Source organism: Anthonomus grandis, chromosome 3 (genome assembly GCF_022605725.1).
Source record: "Anthonomus grandis grandis chromosome 3, icAntGran1.3, whole genome shotgun sequence".
Taxonomy (NCBI): domain Eukaryota; kingdom Metazoa; phylum Arthropoda; class Insecta; order Coleoptera; family Curculionidae; genus Anthonomus; species Anthonomus grandis.
In genome coordinates, this window is record NC_065548.1 from 6,208,521 (window position 1) to 6,227,191 (window position 18,671).

Here is an 18,671-nt window from a genome sequence, read left to right on the forward strand (position 1 = left end):
ATAAACAGTTAAAGGAAGAATTTTAAAGATTAGCCTGGAATGAAAGCTGCAGAAAATATATTTTATTAGGAATTAGTATCAGGTATAGGTATATAAGGAGGGTTTTGTAAACTTCATTTATTTACAATATAAGGTGAACAATCCACCAATTCCAAGACAACCTTAAGGAGGAAATTTCCTGTAAGACGTTCTGAAAAACCGACTGGACCGAATTTAATGAGTAAAAGTGACGTTAATATTTCACAATTAATTAAAAGTATAATATTTATTTTTATTTAATGTTAATTAAAGTTGTGGCTTTAAAACCACTTAGATCCACACTGTTGGGCGCCAAAAATGCTAAATCCTCGGTGCCGTTAATAAAAAAAATATTACGACGTATCGTTGATATTTGAATTTATCTATCAGGATTTCGTCTCATGTATATAGCAGCGGTACCTTATTTGTACATGAATTAACTTTCCAGGCAATTGAAAAGTCGCTTGAAATGGATAAAATAAAAAAAAAAACAGACTTCAACTTCCCAGGACAAAAACGTCTGAAAAAAATATAAATAAATACTGGAAACATCTTTACAGTTATATATAAAAAAAAATATTCAAATTCCAAGACATTTGAAAAAAGACACCGTGAAAAAAATACTACTTTATATAATTAAAAAAAAACAACATATAAACAACAAAAATATAAATATTTTATATATTAGCTTCTTTGTATTCAATCCACGTAATGAACCCGTCGAAATTCTTATCGCTTCTCTGAAGCACATCATCAATAATGGTGGAAAGAGTTTCATCATCGTAGATACTTCCTTTCAGTTGTTCTTCTGCCGCTGGTGTTGAGGAATCCACTAACAGAGAACAATAAATAAAATATTTTAATTATAAAAACCAAAAGTCGGATAGACTCATGTAGCATTTAAGACTGGCAAAATCAAACACACATTGTTGGCTTATAAGTTGTTAGTAAAGGTCTAGTTCAGCAACTTCCAAAAAGAAAGAAAAAAATTAATTTTGACATTAATATATCCTAATCGTACCTGGCATTATACGGCCAAACCCTTCCATATCAATCCAACACAACTTTCCTGAAAACCGCACTTAAAATTATGGGCAAATAGGGTCTAGTTTTGACACTATAAGATGTGAGGAAACGTGCCTATAATGCCATTTTACATGTGTAGGTACATTTTTCACAGTTATATATAGATTCTCGAAAATTCGCTTTCCAATGTTTTTATAGATGGTTGGGTTGGGTACATGATTCCAGCTAAAATTAAAATGTATAAACGTCAAAATTAATTTTGCATTAATTTTTTTGTGAATTTTTTACATTATCTTGAAAAACTCAACATCGAAATATTGTTACCGTTAAAATAGCACACATTTTAAGCCTTTTCTTATAATTTTTAATGCGATTTTCAAAAAAGTTACTAAATAAGTAGACCTTTACCAGGTTATTTCACAAAAGCATTACTAAAGAATAGTTTTTAAGTTAGAAATCTATAAAATTTTAAGCATGATTAGTTCTATGATTTTTTGTTCCTTGAGTAATGTAAGTAACGAATGATGAGCGAGTTTTGGGCATTTTAAAGCATTCTTTGTGTATATTTAAATCTATCCAATAATCATTAATATATTATACATATTTCCAGCCAATTTTAACATTTTCCTGATACATACAACTTCAAGGCAGTGGCTTATTTTGTCCAGCATTTTACTGATTGATTACATACATACACTTAAGTTAATTTAAGATTTATAATCTTTTCAAAATATTTGAAACCATTTTTCTTAAATATGTTTTACCATTGGCCTTTAGAGTACATTTGTTAGTTTTATTTCAGACTTTTAACATAATTTCTTATATGTTTCCAAATTTAGACATATTTTCTAAGCATGTAATTTAGTAATTTGAAGGTTTTCCCTATTTGCTACATTCACATGGAAACATCTTTATTTCTACACTTTTTCATGTAATTTTTAATGTTATGCATCGCTTTTGAAGTACTCTCCAATATTCTTTCTAGGTTATCAGCACACATTCATTTATCAGACATTATGTGGTTCTGTATACTTACACGTTTTTCATTGTTTTCCTAGCATATGAACCCAGTTAAAATCATCAGGTTTATTTCCAAATCAAGTAATTCCAAATTTAATAGACTTGAACATGTCAGAATTCTCATTTTTTCATACAACAACAAGAACCAAAATATAATTTATTTTATAAGTACCGGACTAAATACCAATTAAAAAAAAAAAGAAAATAACAAAAAATAAAGGATATTATAATGAGAAAACAAACAATAGGAATCCTACTAGTAATATAACCTGGTACATAAACATTACAAACACTACCAATTAAATTATTGATAATAACACATATAATCTCAATTACCTATTACAAGTAGGGTAACTGCTTACAAGACATTAAATAAGTCAATATTAAGATGATTTATTAGGGTCAAATTCCTATCGAATACAGCATAATACTGGCTGAGGTCTTATTACATTAAAACCAATTAAATTTAAAAGAATAGGACATTCCAATATGCCACAACATTAGGCATAACGAGAATACCAAATATGTCTCTGCGATTGTTGTCTTACATTGTAACCATGGTTCGCTATTCTAATGCCCTCCTTTCCAAGGATCTTCGTCATTGTCTTTGGATCAGGTTTCTGTACACCTTTCTTTTCTTCATGAGGATAAACAATACTGCCACTAGTAGGCCTATATACAGGGTGATTGCCCGTAGGCTTGGGATGTAATATTTGCTTCAATAAGACGTTTCTTCCACTGGGATTAAGCATTGGCGTATCCAGGTGCAAGTTTCCTAGTTGAATGTGATACTTTGGGAGATTTTCTGGTTTGAACTCTAAGTTCAGAGCGTCGAGGACTAGAGACCCTGAATTTAGAGTTCAAACCAGAAAATCTCCCGAAGTATCACATTCAACTAGAAAACTTGCACCTGGATACGCCAATGCTTAATCCCAGTGGAAGAAACGTCTGGAATGAAGCAAATACAATGCAAAACTCAAACGACCGCGAAGGCTCTTAAAGGAGTCTTTCCCAACTAGCAATTTTAGTTACGGCTACAACATTGTTTGACTATATTACTTTATTCAAGTAATAAATCGGTAACTGGTACCAAAAAAATATCTTATAAGTTTAAATAACTGCCAAGTAAAAAATAGTAGTAAGAAATACGTAATATTAACTTAATACTTGACTATATAGTAATTATTACTTTGCGGTAACTCTGATGGTAGCTGATACCGCTTAGCAACCTGACCTACTTACCTTTACAATGTCGTTACTATAAAGTAGAAAATATTGGTCGGTGGGACGATTAAATGGGAACTTTTAAGTAAGCGCGATTACAAAGTTAAATTTCAAGTTCTTGCGACTACATAGGAACATCAAAATATTACCAGGCAGTGATACACTTTGAAGTAATATTATCAGTAACAAGACCGAAATAGTTACCCTTATTTCTTCTTTAAAGTAATATTTACCACCTTGGCTATTAAAGCAAATTACCTTTAAGTAATTATTTCTACGATGCAGTAAAATATACTTTATAGTAGCATTTTTTTGAAATAATTTACTTATTCCTAAGTCATTTTTACTTTGAAGTAACTTCTTGGTAACTCTAACAACAATTCGCCATATTTTTTTTTAATTATTTGACTCCATTTTGTGAAAAGGTATTGCACGATTTTATGAATTTGCTAAAATCGGAATACTTTTACATTTTATGCAATTTTTATTAAGTTATAGACTTCTTATATTCATAGGAGTAAAGTGGAGTGAAAAAAATTATCTACCTTCTTTAAAAAATTAAATTTAAATATTTAGACTTGGTATATTTTTTTGTTAAAAGTCATTATTTTAATGAGGCGTTCTTTATTTTCGTCCTATATTGCCTGTCCTATGTTTAACAGTAAAATTTGCTTCGTTTACATTTTTCCACTCCGGTAAGCGATAATATCAGCTATATTAAATACAATATGAAGTAGATTAACCCCGATACAACGCCATCACTTAGAATAAAGACGGACATATAAAATTATTTGTGTTGGCAAAGAAAGAGAATCAAAATGTTTGCATAATATTGTCTCAGTAACTTCTTAGTAACTAGCACTGCACAATTACTACTTTATGACATCCCGAAAACCACTAGGGGACGTTAAAAAGAAGTTCCCGGGACGATAGAATTACGTATTTGCTGCAGCAAAATCATTCCCAATTTTGGTAAAAAAGTGGTAACAGAACGGTGCCTAAATGGTTTTCGCGACTAGTAACCACAACTTTAAAGTATTCTTTATAGTCGCGATTACGTAGCTGTTGCCAAAAATGCTAGTTGGGTTATCTCCTTTGAGAGTCTTCACGGTCGTTTGAGTTTTGCATTGTATACTTCGAGGTACTTAGGTTCGAGAAAAACTGCAAAAAATTGGTTTAATTCTGGAATCATTTCTATATGATTCTCTGGGATCTAAACTTTGTAAAAACGACATGATTTTGTTGTTTGTTTAACTAAAACATTAATTTCACAAGGTACATTAGACGTGGTCTACCTCCGACACATTTATCATTCAGAGGTCCAATCTGTTCTAATCCTACCGACTGCGCCAATTATACAGTGATGCCACGAAACTTGTTTTAATAAAAAAACTTTATTCAAATAGAAAACGACTAATCTAGCACCGAGTTAATTCAGAACTAATTTTTAAAGCAATTAATATATAAAGGTTAATTCGGTTAATAATGCTGAAACGTTAAATATAAAATAATGATGTGGTAATATAATATGGTTACTATTTATATGATGTACAACTGATATGGAATTGATGTGATCAACCTGCTATCTAAAAGGAACCCAGATCCTTAAAAGTAGTGACACACTGGATGGCTGTATTATTGATAGAATAGGAGGATGGGAACCTATTCACTTTGCGCATAAAACTAATAATTACGTACTTCTTTATCCTAAGATTCAGCTGATTTTTCGTACACCTCTATCGTTATCTTCACCAGTGGAAGCAGACAATATTCAATAATAAGCTTAGTATTATTTATTTGACAAAGAACAAAAAGTTGTTCTATGTGAGATTCTGATATATGAATGTGTTTAGACTTGAGAAACTATAGTACTTCTAACAAATATTAACATACTACCACTATCAAAGCTTCTTGCTAGTTGATAAATCAGGGTTTCTTCTAACAGTCGTAAAACCATTTTATTTCACTGTCGAGGAACTGTTTGCCTAAATTACATTCTACCAATATACTAATAATTGCCTTTGATTTTTTTTCTGGCTTTAAGTGCTGATTAACTATTTCAGTACTACTGCATACAACTTTAACGGTATATATCACATACCTATCAGTAGAATAGAAGTCCATATTTTGTAGAGGAATGTGTATATAAAGATTACAAAATGGGAAAGTCTTTATTTATATATTTTTTTATTTTTCTTGGAGATAACGACTTCCCCATTTGGTAATCCTCACATATATCACTTTCGAAGGCACCTCATGCTGCAGACTTAGTATACTGAGGACTTCCTCGACCTTACTTTTAAGTATAATGTCCAAATTATTTAAAAATGTATTTATTTCCACTTGTATAAGTATTTACAAAATGTTTTAAACGAATTTCACAACCCATAAAGAAAACAAACAACATGTAACAAACAATATTATTAAATTACTGTAAAAGAAATATAAGTCTTCAATATCAAGTCTGACAGACCAACAAAATTGTCACATTATACTCTTAAATAAAATCATGGAATAGATTTGTTCTTACTCTATCTTATCACCCAAAAACACCGTAATAAAATAAAAAAAATTTAACCCATTTGCTCGCAACACTTTCACACTTAAAATTCACTTTTCCCTTTGTTAAGAGGCAGTTTTCTGGCCCGCAGCCTTCTGTTGCGCTTTAATAAACTCCGGATAGTCAATATATCCGTCCTTGTTGCCATCATCGACGTTTAATATCGGATCTATCAGGTTCACAAGTTCGTCATCTTTGAAGATTTTCTCTTCAATTTCTTGTTTTTCTTTGCTGCCTTGCTCTAAGGACAAACAAGAAGGGACGTGTCACAAAAACAAACAAAAGCACACAAGTACAACATTAAACACTTAAAGCAAATTAAAACTTTTAGTCGGCAACTTACCGTGCCAATGGATTAATGATTTAATTAATTCACATCCGTCCAGTTTATTGTTATTATCAGCGTCGTGCATTTTGAAGTAATGGAACTGCAATTCTTGGTCAGTCATTTTGCTGGTGTCTATGGGCATTTCTAAATGTTCCTGGATATGTCTGGAAAGGGTTTGTTTCGACTAAGAATTTTAAGATAATTTAATAAGAATATTCTCACTCTTTTTCATGAGCCATATTTTCTTGACTGAATATTGGTCTTTGTTGGTGGCCTCCATGGTGACCATGAGCATGTCCTTGGGGTTGTGGGGGTTGCTGAATAAGAGACAAAACATTTCATATAAACTTGCAAGAGACAAAGAAAAAAAGCATGTAAGTCCCAACATATGTTTTGTGTGTTAAATGAAGGGAAAAATACAGGATTTTCATGTTAAAATAAACATTTATGATGAAAATATTAATAATTATTGAGCCATTTGTGCTAATAATGATGAAAATGACTTAGTTAGATCTAAATCAAGCAGCATTCCATTAGAATTTTAAATACTCCCATGCCATACAGGTTAATGCTTGCTAACTAATTAATAGAATTTACTTGATGGTGTACAGGAACTTGCTGTTGCATTGGGGGTTGCTGAAATTGTTGCACCGGAACCTGCTTTTGCAATTAAATAATTAAAGATCGAAAATACAAGTAATAGTTAAAACCCACCTGTTGTTGCTGGTATTGCTGCTGGACTGGTACTTGTTGTACTGGAGGATGTTGCTGCTGATATTGCGGATGTTGTTGCTGATATTGGGGTTGTTGATACTAAAAGTTAAATATTTGGTATCCTAGAGTCTTCTTTTCATTAATATGCTGTATAGCCTGATTTGGAAATCAGGGTATTTATTATGTTTTTCAAAAATGCTTATTCGCTTATACAATATATTCTCTTAATCAGTGATAGACATTGGTAATAATAAAGAAATAGACTAAAATTAAACACCAGTGACATTCTTAAAAATATAATGGAAACTGTTCACATTCAATTGGATAATGAAACTATTTTGTTCTCTGATACTGTGAAGGTTCTGGGACTTACAATAGACAATTCTTTAAGGTTTAAGGAACATGTTAATAGTCTTCTGCAGAGGTGTTATTTACGCATGCGTATGCTTTATACCAATAAACACATTTTAAATTTTAAAACTAGGAAAAAACTTGTAGTGGCTCTTGTTTTATCTATTCTAAATTACTGCCTTATAGTTTATTATCCTTGCTTAGACCAAATAAATCGTTACCGCCTGCAACGCGTGCAGAATACTTGCTGTAGATTTATTTTTAACCTCGAAAGTTTGATCATGTATCAGACTCTATACTTCAGTTGAGGTGGTTAACGCTACCTTACCTATTCAAATTCTTCACTTCTACTTTTCTTTATCGATTATATGTTAGTCAAAGACCTGAATATCTTTTTGAAAAGTTAATACCAAGAAACCATGTTCACACTCGAAATATTAGATACAATATCTTGACCATGCCGCACCATTCCACGGCTCTATTCGAGCGATCTTTTACTTATAATGCCGTTAAGTTCTTTAATACTTATAAACCAATATTTAATACTTCGTTAAATGTGTATAGGAAATATTATAAACTTTTGTTTTTAAATCAATCCAAAATATAGTCTAGTGTTCTAGAAGATAAATACTTTTATATATACTTGTTTCTTTTTTTGTTTTTTTTTCTCGTTTTCTCCATTTAAACTGTGAATGTTAGGAAGGTTAAGAGTTAAAGAGTAGCTTTAAGCTAATCTTCGCCTTCTTGGCAATGTAGTATTAAGTAATATTATAAGATTAATATTGCTTTTTTTTTAATAAAGACATATTATTATTATTATTATTATTCTGTAGGTAAATCCTGACATATATGACAAATTTTTGGAAACTTTTAAAGCCTTTTTAATGATTGTAATAGAATCTTAGGTTTTATAAAAAGACAATGTGCAAACTTTCAAAGTTATAAAACAATAATAACACTTTATTATTCCTATGTGTTTAGTAAGCTTCATTTGCATCACTACTATAGAACCCTAGATATAAAAATATAACATTAACAGCCACATACACATTAGTCCTTTTTATTTTTATCATTTTAGAACTCGAAAAAAGACTTTTAGATATTTTACTATTATTAAGCATTATTAACAATTTGTATATATAATTTGTAAGAATATGTAGTCTTAGAAATCATGATCTCTTTTAGTTTTTTGTATTGCATACTGGAGAACACATTATTATCAGAATTGCTTTAGTAAGAATGGTAAAAGCTGTTAATTTGCATTTTAAAGAGCTTAACATGGATTTGCTTGCAACAGATTTGTTACAGTATAAAAATAGAGTAAAACCTTAAGTTCCTGGAATTTGATAAGTTACAGGTAATTATTTTGTGATACTGTAACCCAATAATGTATAAAATTAAGTTTGATTGAGTAGTTAGTTAGATATTACTTGAAAAATAAAAAGCCTGATACAAGGGATTATAAAGTCCTGATAAATTCATAATAAATACCATTATAGCACTACATAAAATGATTATAAATATTTTCTATATATTGAATTAAAGAGTTTCGTTGGAATAAAATATATTGTCATTGTTCTAAATTAAAATATTTTTAGCTGCACATTATTTCGTTTAAGAATATAGGCTGTTAACCCTTTAAAACCCTCTGGGCATAATAATGCACAGTTATTTCAAGTGTCAAACTAGTCTGTAATATTACTCTGGATAAATAAGTTGTACAGTTTTCTCTAAAGTTTTATCGATTTGGGATACGATAGATGGAAGGAGTATCAGAATTTTCATTTATTTATTGGCAATAGCCGCCATGCACCAAATCAGCTGTGGTAAGTAAAAATAAATCCATAATAATCAATGAAATCTAAAATGTTTTTTGCATTTTTTTTGCACAAATATTTAGCACAGGGATAGACAAATTTAGTTTCTAGAGTATTTTGATAAAAATATGTCTTTATAAGCATGAAAACATTATCTGTTTTTGTTTGTGCATAATTATGCACACCCGATCTCGACGTTATATTTTTTATACTTATTTGTTTATATACATGTTTGGCATAAGAATAATAATATAATTTTTTTTTATATCTTATAAGTGTTTATTTTATTTTGACGTTAGTAAGTATGGGGTGTATGTTTTTAGGGAAAATGTACGACCCATAAAATGAAAAAGATGCTGCAGTTTTATTGCAATTTTTGGAATCAACCTCCGACATTGAACTTAGTGAGGAGGAATGGGAGTGTAATAATTTATATAAATTTGAAGAATCTCAACCCAGTGCGCAAAATGTCGTTCGCCTGGGTGCTGACAAAGAAGGGCCCACTACAGTGGAAATACCGGAGTTGCACTTGGATGACGAGGATGACTTGCCCCTGTCAATTTTTGCTGGCCCCCCTACATCACAACAGTATGAATTCAGCAAAATTGTCACGTCGAAAGAATCTATAAAATGGACTTAAGATGATTTTTTGACCCCCGACTTTGTATGGAAAGAAGAAACGCATATCAATACGTCTGTTGAGTCTGAGGTTCAAGATCCATGACAATACTTCGGTAAATATATAGATGATGCTGAATTTCAAGAAATGGCTGAATTTACCAACATGTACGCTTTTTAAAATGATAAAACTAGATTCAAAACTACAACTTCAGATGAAATAAAAAGCTTGTTTAGTCTACACATTATAGCTGGGTGCTTGAAGTTTCCGCAAGTACGTTTATATTGGAATAAAACTTTGCGAATCAACATTTTTGGGGAAACTATGTCAAGAGATCGTTTTTTTCAACTTCGTTCCTAACTTGCATTGTGTAAACAACTTAGACATTCCCAAAGATACAACAGATAAATTTTATAAGGTAAGACCTTTATATGAAGGTATTCGAAAACGATGTCTGGAATTGAAATTGGAAGAGAATCTTTGCATCGACGAGCAGATTATTCCCTTTAGAGGACATTTTTCTGTTGTTCAATACATAAAAAACAAACCTACACCCTGGGGAATAAAATTGTTTGTTCTATGTGGAAAATTGGGAATGGCCTATGACTTTATTTTATACCAAGGCGGGTCTACAGGATTGAGTGCCGATTTAATGAAAAGGTTCGGATTTGGTGCCACAATAGTACTTCAACTTTCCGAAAGAATAACAAATGAAGGGCACAAACTATACTTTGATAACTATTTCTCTTCCTATGCTGCCCTTTAAGTTCTCAAGTCAAAAAAAATATCAGCAGCGGAAACCGTTAGAGTCAATCGATTTAGCAACCCACCATTGAGCAGCGACAAAGATATAAAAAGGCAAGGAAGAGGCACTTACGAACAACTAAAGAGTAAGGATAATGATATTGTTTTGGTAAAATGGATGGACAATTGTAGTGTAGTTTTGGCTTCAAATTTGGTCGGTGTTGGGAATGAAGATACTGTTGTTAGATGGGATAAGAATAAAAAATGCTATATAGATGTACCAAGACCCAGTGGCGAAGCGTACGAGAAGACACGGTAGACACTGTCTACCCAAAATTATCCAGTTATTTCTCATTAATTTATTACGTAATTATTTCATGTAATTGTTGAATTCAAATTTAAAAAAAAAAAATAACACAGAATGTAGTCGCTCTACTTACTATTATTATATAGTATCTAAACGGCTACAATATCTATCTATCTATCTATAATATCTAGGGCGCGCCCCACCTGACGCACCAATTAAAATAAAAATGCAGGGCTGACACCCAATTAATGTATACGAGCCCCAGGAAGACACATTGATATTTGTCTTCCGAAATTTGGAGCATCTAATCGAACCATATACGCATTACGCAGGTGACAGAGGTCCAGCCGCATCAGTATTCAGCCTATTACGTATGCAAAATTTACTCGCGGGAAGGACCTTTGAGCTTTTGTCTATCGAAGTCGACCAGCTATTTTATTATGCTCTTGAGGGTTATTGTTTATGGACACGCTTGATCTGGTCGGCCGCAATACATCTTCAGTTTTGTTTTTTGATGAACATGCATTTGGTGCCGGCGCCTGTTATTGTAATTTAAAAATTTAGTATTTTTATTTTTGGCTGTATAGAAAAAAATGTTTTAGTGGATATTTTAGGGGTTATTTATGAACGACTGTTTGATATTGGCAATTGTATTTTACTTGTGTTTTTATTTGTCTTTAATTAATTTTAAAATAATGAATATTATGGATTTATAAGTTATGGTTATACCTATGTTGTGTTTTTTTTGTAAGTAGTATTTATTTTTATCTATCTATCTATTTATGCTAGTAGTAATCAATCAATCAATCAATCAATCAATCAATCGGATATATTATATATAAGCTTTTACAAAGTATGTGTAATAAAATCCAATAATTATAATCTATCTCAGTACATTTTAAGGTGCACCTAGGTAACCAAATACCTGTATGTGCAAAAAAATCAAAAACAATTTTATAAAAATAAATATTTAAACAAAATATGTCCCATCCACTAACTATTGCAAAGTTTCCATTTAACACCCAATAAATAATTAAACATTAGAAAACAAAAATCCTTCACGATCATGTATGAATGCCTAAAGCTATGAAATATGAAAATTAATTAACAGTAAGTAGTTTTTTAAATACATGTAAATGATCATAAATGTAATCCCCAGATATTTTACAAAATTTTTTGACAGCTTTTGTATGTCTAATATATGGTGGTAATAAGTTGTACAGTTTGGGTGCGTGGTAAAAAATTGATTTTAATTTCATAGTAGTGGCAACAGTTGGAATTGATAAGTGTCTATTTACATTTAATCTAGTCTGATACTGATGATTAACAAAGTTCTTAAATTTATTCGACTTGTGAATATATATACAGAGCGACCAACAGTATAATGTGCGTACATCAAAAATATTTCTGGAATAAAGTAATGCAGTAGAAAATCTTTTGTTTTTTTTTGAAAATAACTTTTAAAATGTAGTTTTGGGTTACATTTAAAGAAGTCAATGTGTTTTGGTATATCCCACCCCAAAGAATTAGACCATACCTTAGTAGTGATTCCACAATTGCTTTATAAATCGAAATCAAAAGTTGTTTATTTAATATTTCCCTGAGCACATAAAACTTGTATATTAGTTTTCGAATATTTTTTGATAGTCTAAGGATGTGGTGGTCCCACTTTAAGTGTTTGTCAATATAGATTCCAAGATATTTTGTAGAGTGAACTTCATGAAGTTTATCCATAAGACTATCTATGTAAATACTATTAAATGATGGACGGTTTGCAGCTGTGAGGGAAAATGCTATATAAATAGTTTTAGTGATATTTAATGATAATTTAAATGAGTCTAGCCAGTGTTTTATTTTCTTTATACCGTTTATAGCATGTTCCTTCACCAAATCCCATGTTTCCCCATAGAAAGTTACTGCTGTGTCGTCAGCATAAGAGATAGTACTACCGTTTTGTATTGACATATTGGTTAAGGAATTTACATATGCTACAAATAAAATTGGACCCAGAACAGTCCCCTGAGGGATGCCCATTTTAATTTGAAGGGGTTCACTTATAGTATTTTCAACTTTGACGGATTGCTCTCGATCCATCAAATAATCATCAAAAACGTCTAACACGGTTCCCCTTATCCCATAGGATTCTAGGACTTGGAGCAATTTGTTATGAGGGACCGTGTCGAATGCCTTGGCTAGGTCTAGGAAGACCGTAAGACACTTTCTGCCACCATCCAAATGGTCTGTTATTTGCTCACAAAGCACACAAACTGCATCGGTTGTGCTGAGGCCACTCTGGAAACCAAATTGGTTCTTAGAAATTATATTGTTTTGATTAAAAAATTCCACCAGGCGGTCCTTAAGGCATTTCTCAAAGACTTTAGAAAAAATGTTCATTATACTTATGGGTCTATAATTATTTATATTTGATTTATCACCTGCCTTGTGAATAGGTTTTACTATGGCTTGTTTAAATTTTTTTGGGACCTTTGCAGTTTGAAAAATTAGATTTATAATGTGTGCGAGAGGGGAAGAAATATAGATATGAATATGTTTTATAATATCGGTTGTAATACCATCAATTCCGGGTGCAGAGGAATTTTTTAAAGAAGCAATTTGTTTGATAATTTCATTCTTATTAGTAGGTCTTAGAAACATTGAAGCCTGTGTGGATGGTTTTATTTGCAGGGAATCTGGAGGATTTTTAATTTTATTATACATATTGTAACCGACATCAACAAAATATTTGTTGCAAAAATTTGCCATATCCAACTTGTTATTAAAACTAGAATTATTGTTAGTTACGTTAAACTTAAAATCCTGGTTACTGTTTGAATCTGTTACTTCATTTATTATCTTATATATTTTTTTTAGGTCAGTACCACTAGACTCGATTTTGGCTTTGTAATAATCCTGTTTACATTTCTTGATTAACGTGCACAAGGTATTACGGTAACTATTAAAGGCAGTTTTGTTTTCTAAATTGTTATGAATTAGTAGTGTTTTTTTCATTTTGTCCCTCTTTTTGATACTATTAATTATACCAATTGTGATCCATGGTTTTATTTTTTTATACTTATTTATTTTGACATAATTTTTGGGTTTTTGAATGATTTAATGCTTGTGTAATAGTACTGTATAAAATTTCCAATGCTAGTTCTGGATCATCATTGTTAAAAATGCTTTCAAAATTTTGATTATGTATAAAATTTGTTAATATGATATAATTTATTCTAACTGTATAAGAATTTACCTCCTCCTTGTTTTTTTGCAACCCAACTGTATCAGTAATATGCAACATGGTGGGAAAATGGTCAGTTATGACAGATTGAATGAGAAAGGAGGAACAATTAATCTTAGAACCATTTTTTCTTCTCAAGAATATATGATCCAGACAACTAGATGAGTCAGTTGTAACCCTAGTCGCTGAGTTTATGGTAGAAATAAAACCGAAGTGGTTCAGAATAGCCTGGTATGTAATAATTTCATTATTGTTTTCATCAAGAAGGTTCAAATTTATATCCCCTAACATAATGTCAATCTGACTGGTAAATGAATCTGTAAAGAAAGTTTCGAGATCCGAAAGAAAATTATGTGTATTAGTAGAAGGTGGTCTGTATATACAAGAGAGTCTTATTGAGTAATTGTTTACTTTAAATTTGATACTGGTTAATGTTACTTTTGATAGGGCAAGCTCAATATGTGTTACATCGTGTACTAGGTTGGACCTAACATAAACAACTGTGCCATCATTTTGATTTAAAACTTGCATTATTATAGTACATACAAAACCCATCCAAGCAAAACCCATTAGCATTCTCTATATGCCAACATTCTGTAAGCACAATAATATCACAAAAGTTAAGCCTATAGCTTTCAAGAAAACTAACTAACTGATCAAAATTTTTTTTTAAGCTACGAATATTAAGATGTAATACATTTACAATCTTATTATCTAGTTCAATATTATTCCCCAATAAATCACAATTTAAAATAGTTTCCTCCCTAATGTTATTACCTAAATTGTCCAGGTTCTGTAGAAGTTCAATCTCTTCTCGTGTGTCAGCCATTGATAGATCCATAATCGATTTTAGCTCTCAAAACAGATAATAAATATTGATAGGAAGGACAGTTTTTCAGTTTTTTCTTTTTTATATCACTACATATTTTTCTCTTTGAGTTAATATTTCATGCGCTTTCATTCTCTATTTCATTAAAGTGACTAATATTGAATACACATTTTGTCTACCCGAAAGAAAAGTTCACGCTTCGCCACTGCCAAGACCAGAAATTGTAAAACTTTATAATCATTCTATGGGCGGTGTTGATCTTCTGGATCAGATGACAAGTTTGTAAAGAATTTATATTCGTTCAAGAAAATGGACCCTAAGAATGTTTTTACATGCAGTGAGCCAAAGAAGGAAAACGATGCAAGTACTCAAATTGCAATAAGTAGACTCATTTTTTTTGTGAAAAATGTAATGTGCACATTTGTATGTAAAAAAAGAAAGAAACTGTTTTTATTGTATCATAGAAAGTAATTTTGTTTTGTTACACTATGCTTATACCACATGTATTCCATTCTAATTTCAAATTTTTCTTTACACATTTTTTTTTAAATAAAAATGTATAATTTCATCAATAAATATGTTATGCAAGTATATGAATATCTATTTATTTACTTTGCAAAGGTATTATTACATTGTGGGACAAGCCCCCCGTGCACAATTATGCACACACTTTTTTTTGTTTAAATGATTAAAAAAATATATACAGGGTGTCAATTTGAAAACTTCCCACCCCTATTATCTCGAAACGGGTTAGGTTTTTATAAAATCGCTAGGACACGTCGATTTTATTATCAAGGGGAAACAATTTTTATGCAGAAATCACTTCGCCTCTTTCAACCCCCTACCCCCCAGAACCTCCCTCTCAAAAATCTTAAATGGTAATAGGGGTTGAGTGATACCTCATTTGAAAGAACTTTTTATTCTCTACATTTTGGCACCTTATTTTTTAAATTTGAGTGCTGCGTTGCCAAGTTAGGGTTATTTAAACATTGTTAAATTACTTATTATTAAACATTATTCCTGTAAGTGTTTTAAATACGTTGAAGCTATGATTTCTATTGGAACGTGTTTGACCATAAAGCGAACCGGTGCATTTCTCACTGAAAGTGTTTATCAATCCGACAAATTCTTTTGGTCATGAAAGATAAACATTTAATTTTTTTTCTTTTTTGTTTATTTTCGTTTGCAATGGAATTCGTCTCAATACAGTTCGATGATATGATCCGAAATTTAAAATAGTATTTAGTGAACTTTCCTACCAGTCAATGTCACTAGGTATTTAAATCAGTTAAAATTTATTTCGATAATTTGTGTGTTATTGTTAGTTACTATGGTATACACGCTTAGGCAAAGAATTGAAATGATTTTTATTTATGGCGAGCAAGGAAGATGCGCAAGAAGAACGGCAGAAGTTTTTAATAATAGAAATCCTAATTGTAATGTAAGTCACAGATACATTTTGGACGTAGCAGCTAAATTTAATGAAACGGGTTCAGTTGGAAACAAAAAAAGGGCAAGTCGGCGTGTTTTAAACGAAGATGCTCAAGTAGAGATTTTGGGAACATTCGTTGCAGAACCCACCAATTCTCTCCGTACAGTAGCACGTCTAACTGGAATGTCACATGAAACTGTACGACGAGCATTACAGTTACATAAATATCATCCGTACAAGATGCAAATTTTACAGGAACTTCATGAGGACGATTTTGATAGGAGAATAGAGTTTTGCGAAATTATGTCCAACTTAATAAACACTCGTGCAATTGTGGTAAGCAACATTTGCTTCAGTGATGAATGTACCTTTTTCCTAAACGGCCATGTCAATAGACAGAATTGTCGATACTGGAGTGAGGACAATCCCCACATTTTCAGAGAGGGTGCTACACAGCGGCCACAAAAAATTAATGTTTGGGCCGGTATTCTTGGAAATGCTGTTATAGGACCGTTGTTTATTGAACAAAACTTAACTGGAGAGCTCTACTTACACCTACTTGAAGATGTAATTGATCCTTTGATAACAATTGAACTGGAAAATCAAGTTGGTAACATTTTGCAAGAAAACGAACTACACTTTCAGCAAGATGGAGCTACGCCGCATTATTTTCGGCCAGTGCGGGAGTGGTTGAATAACAGATTCCCTAACCAATGGATTGGTAGAAGGGGACCGATAGAATGGCCTGCTAGGTCACCAGACTTAACGCCGTTAGATTTTTTTTTATGGGGGCACATAAAATCGGTTGTTTGCAAAACTCAGCCTGATGATATCGAAGATTTAAAAAGAAGAATTACAGAGGCAAGTAGGGCTATTCCAGAAGAGGTATTTCAGAATGTTCGGGAAGAATTTGAGAATAGACTTTATTTTTGTTTGGAGAACAATGGAGAACACTTTGAACACCTCTTAAAGTAGATGTGTTAATAAAATAAATTTTAGGCGTGCTTTTGTAAAGACCATAATTGTAACGGCTATGCAAATGTTTAGTAAAAATAATATTAACCTAAATAACATGTTTCAATGTAATATTAACCTAAATAACATGTTTCAATGCAAATCATAGCTTTAACGTAATTAAAACACTTACAGGAATAATGTTTAATAATAAGTAATTTAACAATGTTTAAATAACCCTAACTTGGCAACGCAGCACTCAAATTTAAAAAATAAGGTGCCAAAATGTAGAGAATAAAAAGTTCTTTCAAATGAGGTATCACTCAACCTCTATTGCCATTTAAGATTTTTGAGAGGGAGGTTCTGGGGGGTAGGGGGTTGAAAGAGGCGAAGTGATTTCTGCATAAAAATTGTTCCCCCTCGATAATAAAATCGACGTGTCCTAGCGATTTTATAAAAACCTAACCTGTTTCGAGATAATAGGGGTGGGAAGTTTTCAAATTGACACCCTGTATATTGTATATATTATTACTTTTGAGCTCGCTTTAAGCATTAATTTCACATTAATTTCTATTAAAAAATGTTTTTGCTCTATTAAAAAAAATCAGGTTTGAAGGGGTTAAACTAATGTTTTTGGCTAAAAATTATGTACTTAATTATTGAGTTTATTATTTAATATCCAATTTGAGTATTTCTGCAAATTAGAGTTATTTGTTGTTCTACAATTTTTTCACAATCTCCACTAGAAATTAAAACAGTATCCTCGGCAAATGTGTATGGCATAATGCTTTTAATGGTATTATATAGTTTATTTATTTATAAAATGAATATATATGGCCAAAAGATGATTACCCTAGATGGCCTATAAGAAATATTGGTAATTCGGTCAGGATTTTTTGTAATTGGGTCCCTTTAGAGAAATTAAAATAATTAAAGAGAGTAAAATAATTAAACTGAGATAAGCCAAATAAAATTAAACATATTAAATAAATCGAATTATTTTTTTAAAAAGCCATAAGTTTAAACGCGTTTTTCGTTCATTTTGTTTAAATTTAATCCATATGCTAAAATTTGAAATAAAAGTTACTTACTTGCCCTTGCTGGTAATGTTGAGGGTTTACGCCTGGGGGTGGGCGTTGCGACCTAACCCCCAATAAGCCGGAAAACGCTAACAATATTAGAAAACTGTTCATTTTTTATTATTTATACTAAAATTTCAATATTTTTTCAAATTCACTACTAAAAGCGAAATCCTCAGGTTATGTGTCAAAAAATGTTGTTTTGGTACACGTCAGACTCGTTTGAGGTAAGTCATAAACAGCTGATTCGTTTAACATAAAGAGAGGGCAAGCATAATTTTAGTAAGGTTAAAATGAAGTTCGTATTTATGTAAAAATTTCGATCAAATATTAAAGTTTATAGCAAGAATTGTGTTTTTATCCAAATAAATTTTGTTCAATAAGTCAAAAATCATTGTAAAATTAATTTTT

The 18,671-nt window shown here is 31.3% G+C and overlaps 1 protein-coding gene across 4 annotated transcripts; it reads right to left on the reverse strand.

Annotated features, from left to right (window-relative positions):
• Positions 1-634: 634 nt before the first annotated feature.
• Positions 635-18,482, reverse strand: LOC126734171 (multiple coagulation factor deficiency protein 2 homolog). 4 transcript variants are annotated; one of them, XM_050437709.1, is made up of 6 exons: positions 18,273-18,482; positions 6,891-6,989; positions 6,774-6,836; positions 6,399-6,493; positions 6,192-6,340; positions 635-850 (listed from the first exon to the last, which is right to left on the reverse strand). In XM_050437709.1, exons 1-6 carry the CDS (start codon positions 18,372-18,374, stop codon positions 696-698), a joined length of 663 nt encoding a protein of 220 aa, XP_050293666.1. In that variant the 5' UTR covers positions 18,375-18,482; the 3' UTR covers positions 635-695. The 4 variants fall into 4 exon arrangements, with proteins under 4 accessions (XP_050293666.1, XP_050293664.1, XP_050293665.1 ...); XM_050437707.1 differs by lacking the exon at positions 635-850 and adding an exon at positions 5,606-6,089 and having other exon boundaries at positions 18,273-18,478; XM_050437708.1 differs by lacking the exon at positions 635-850 and adding an exon at positions 5,606-6,089 and having other exon boundaries at positions 6,774-6,833; positions 18,273-18,477.
• Between the last annotated feature and the right edge of the window lie 189 nt (positions 18,483-18,671).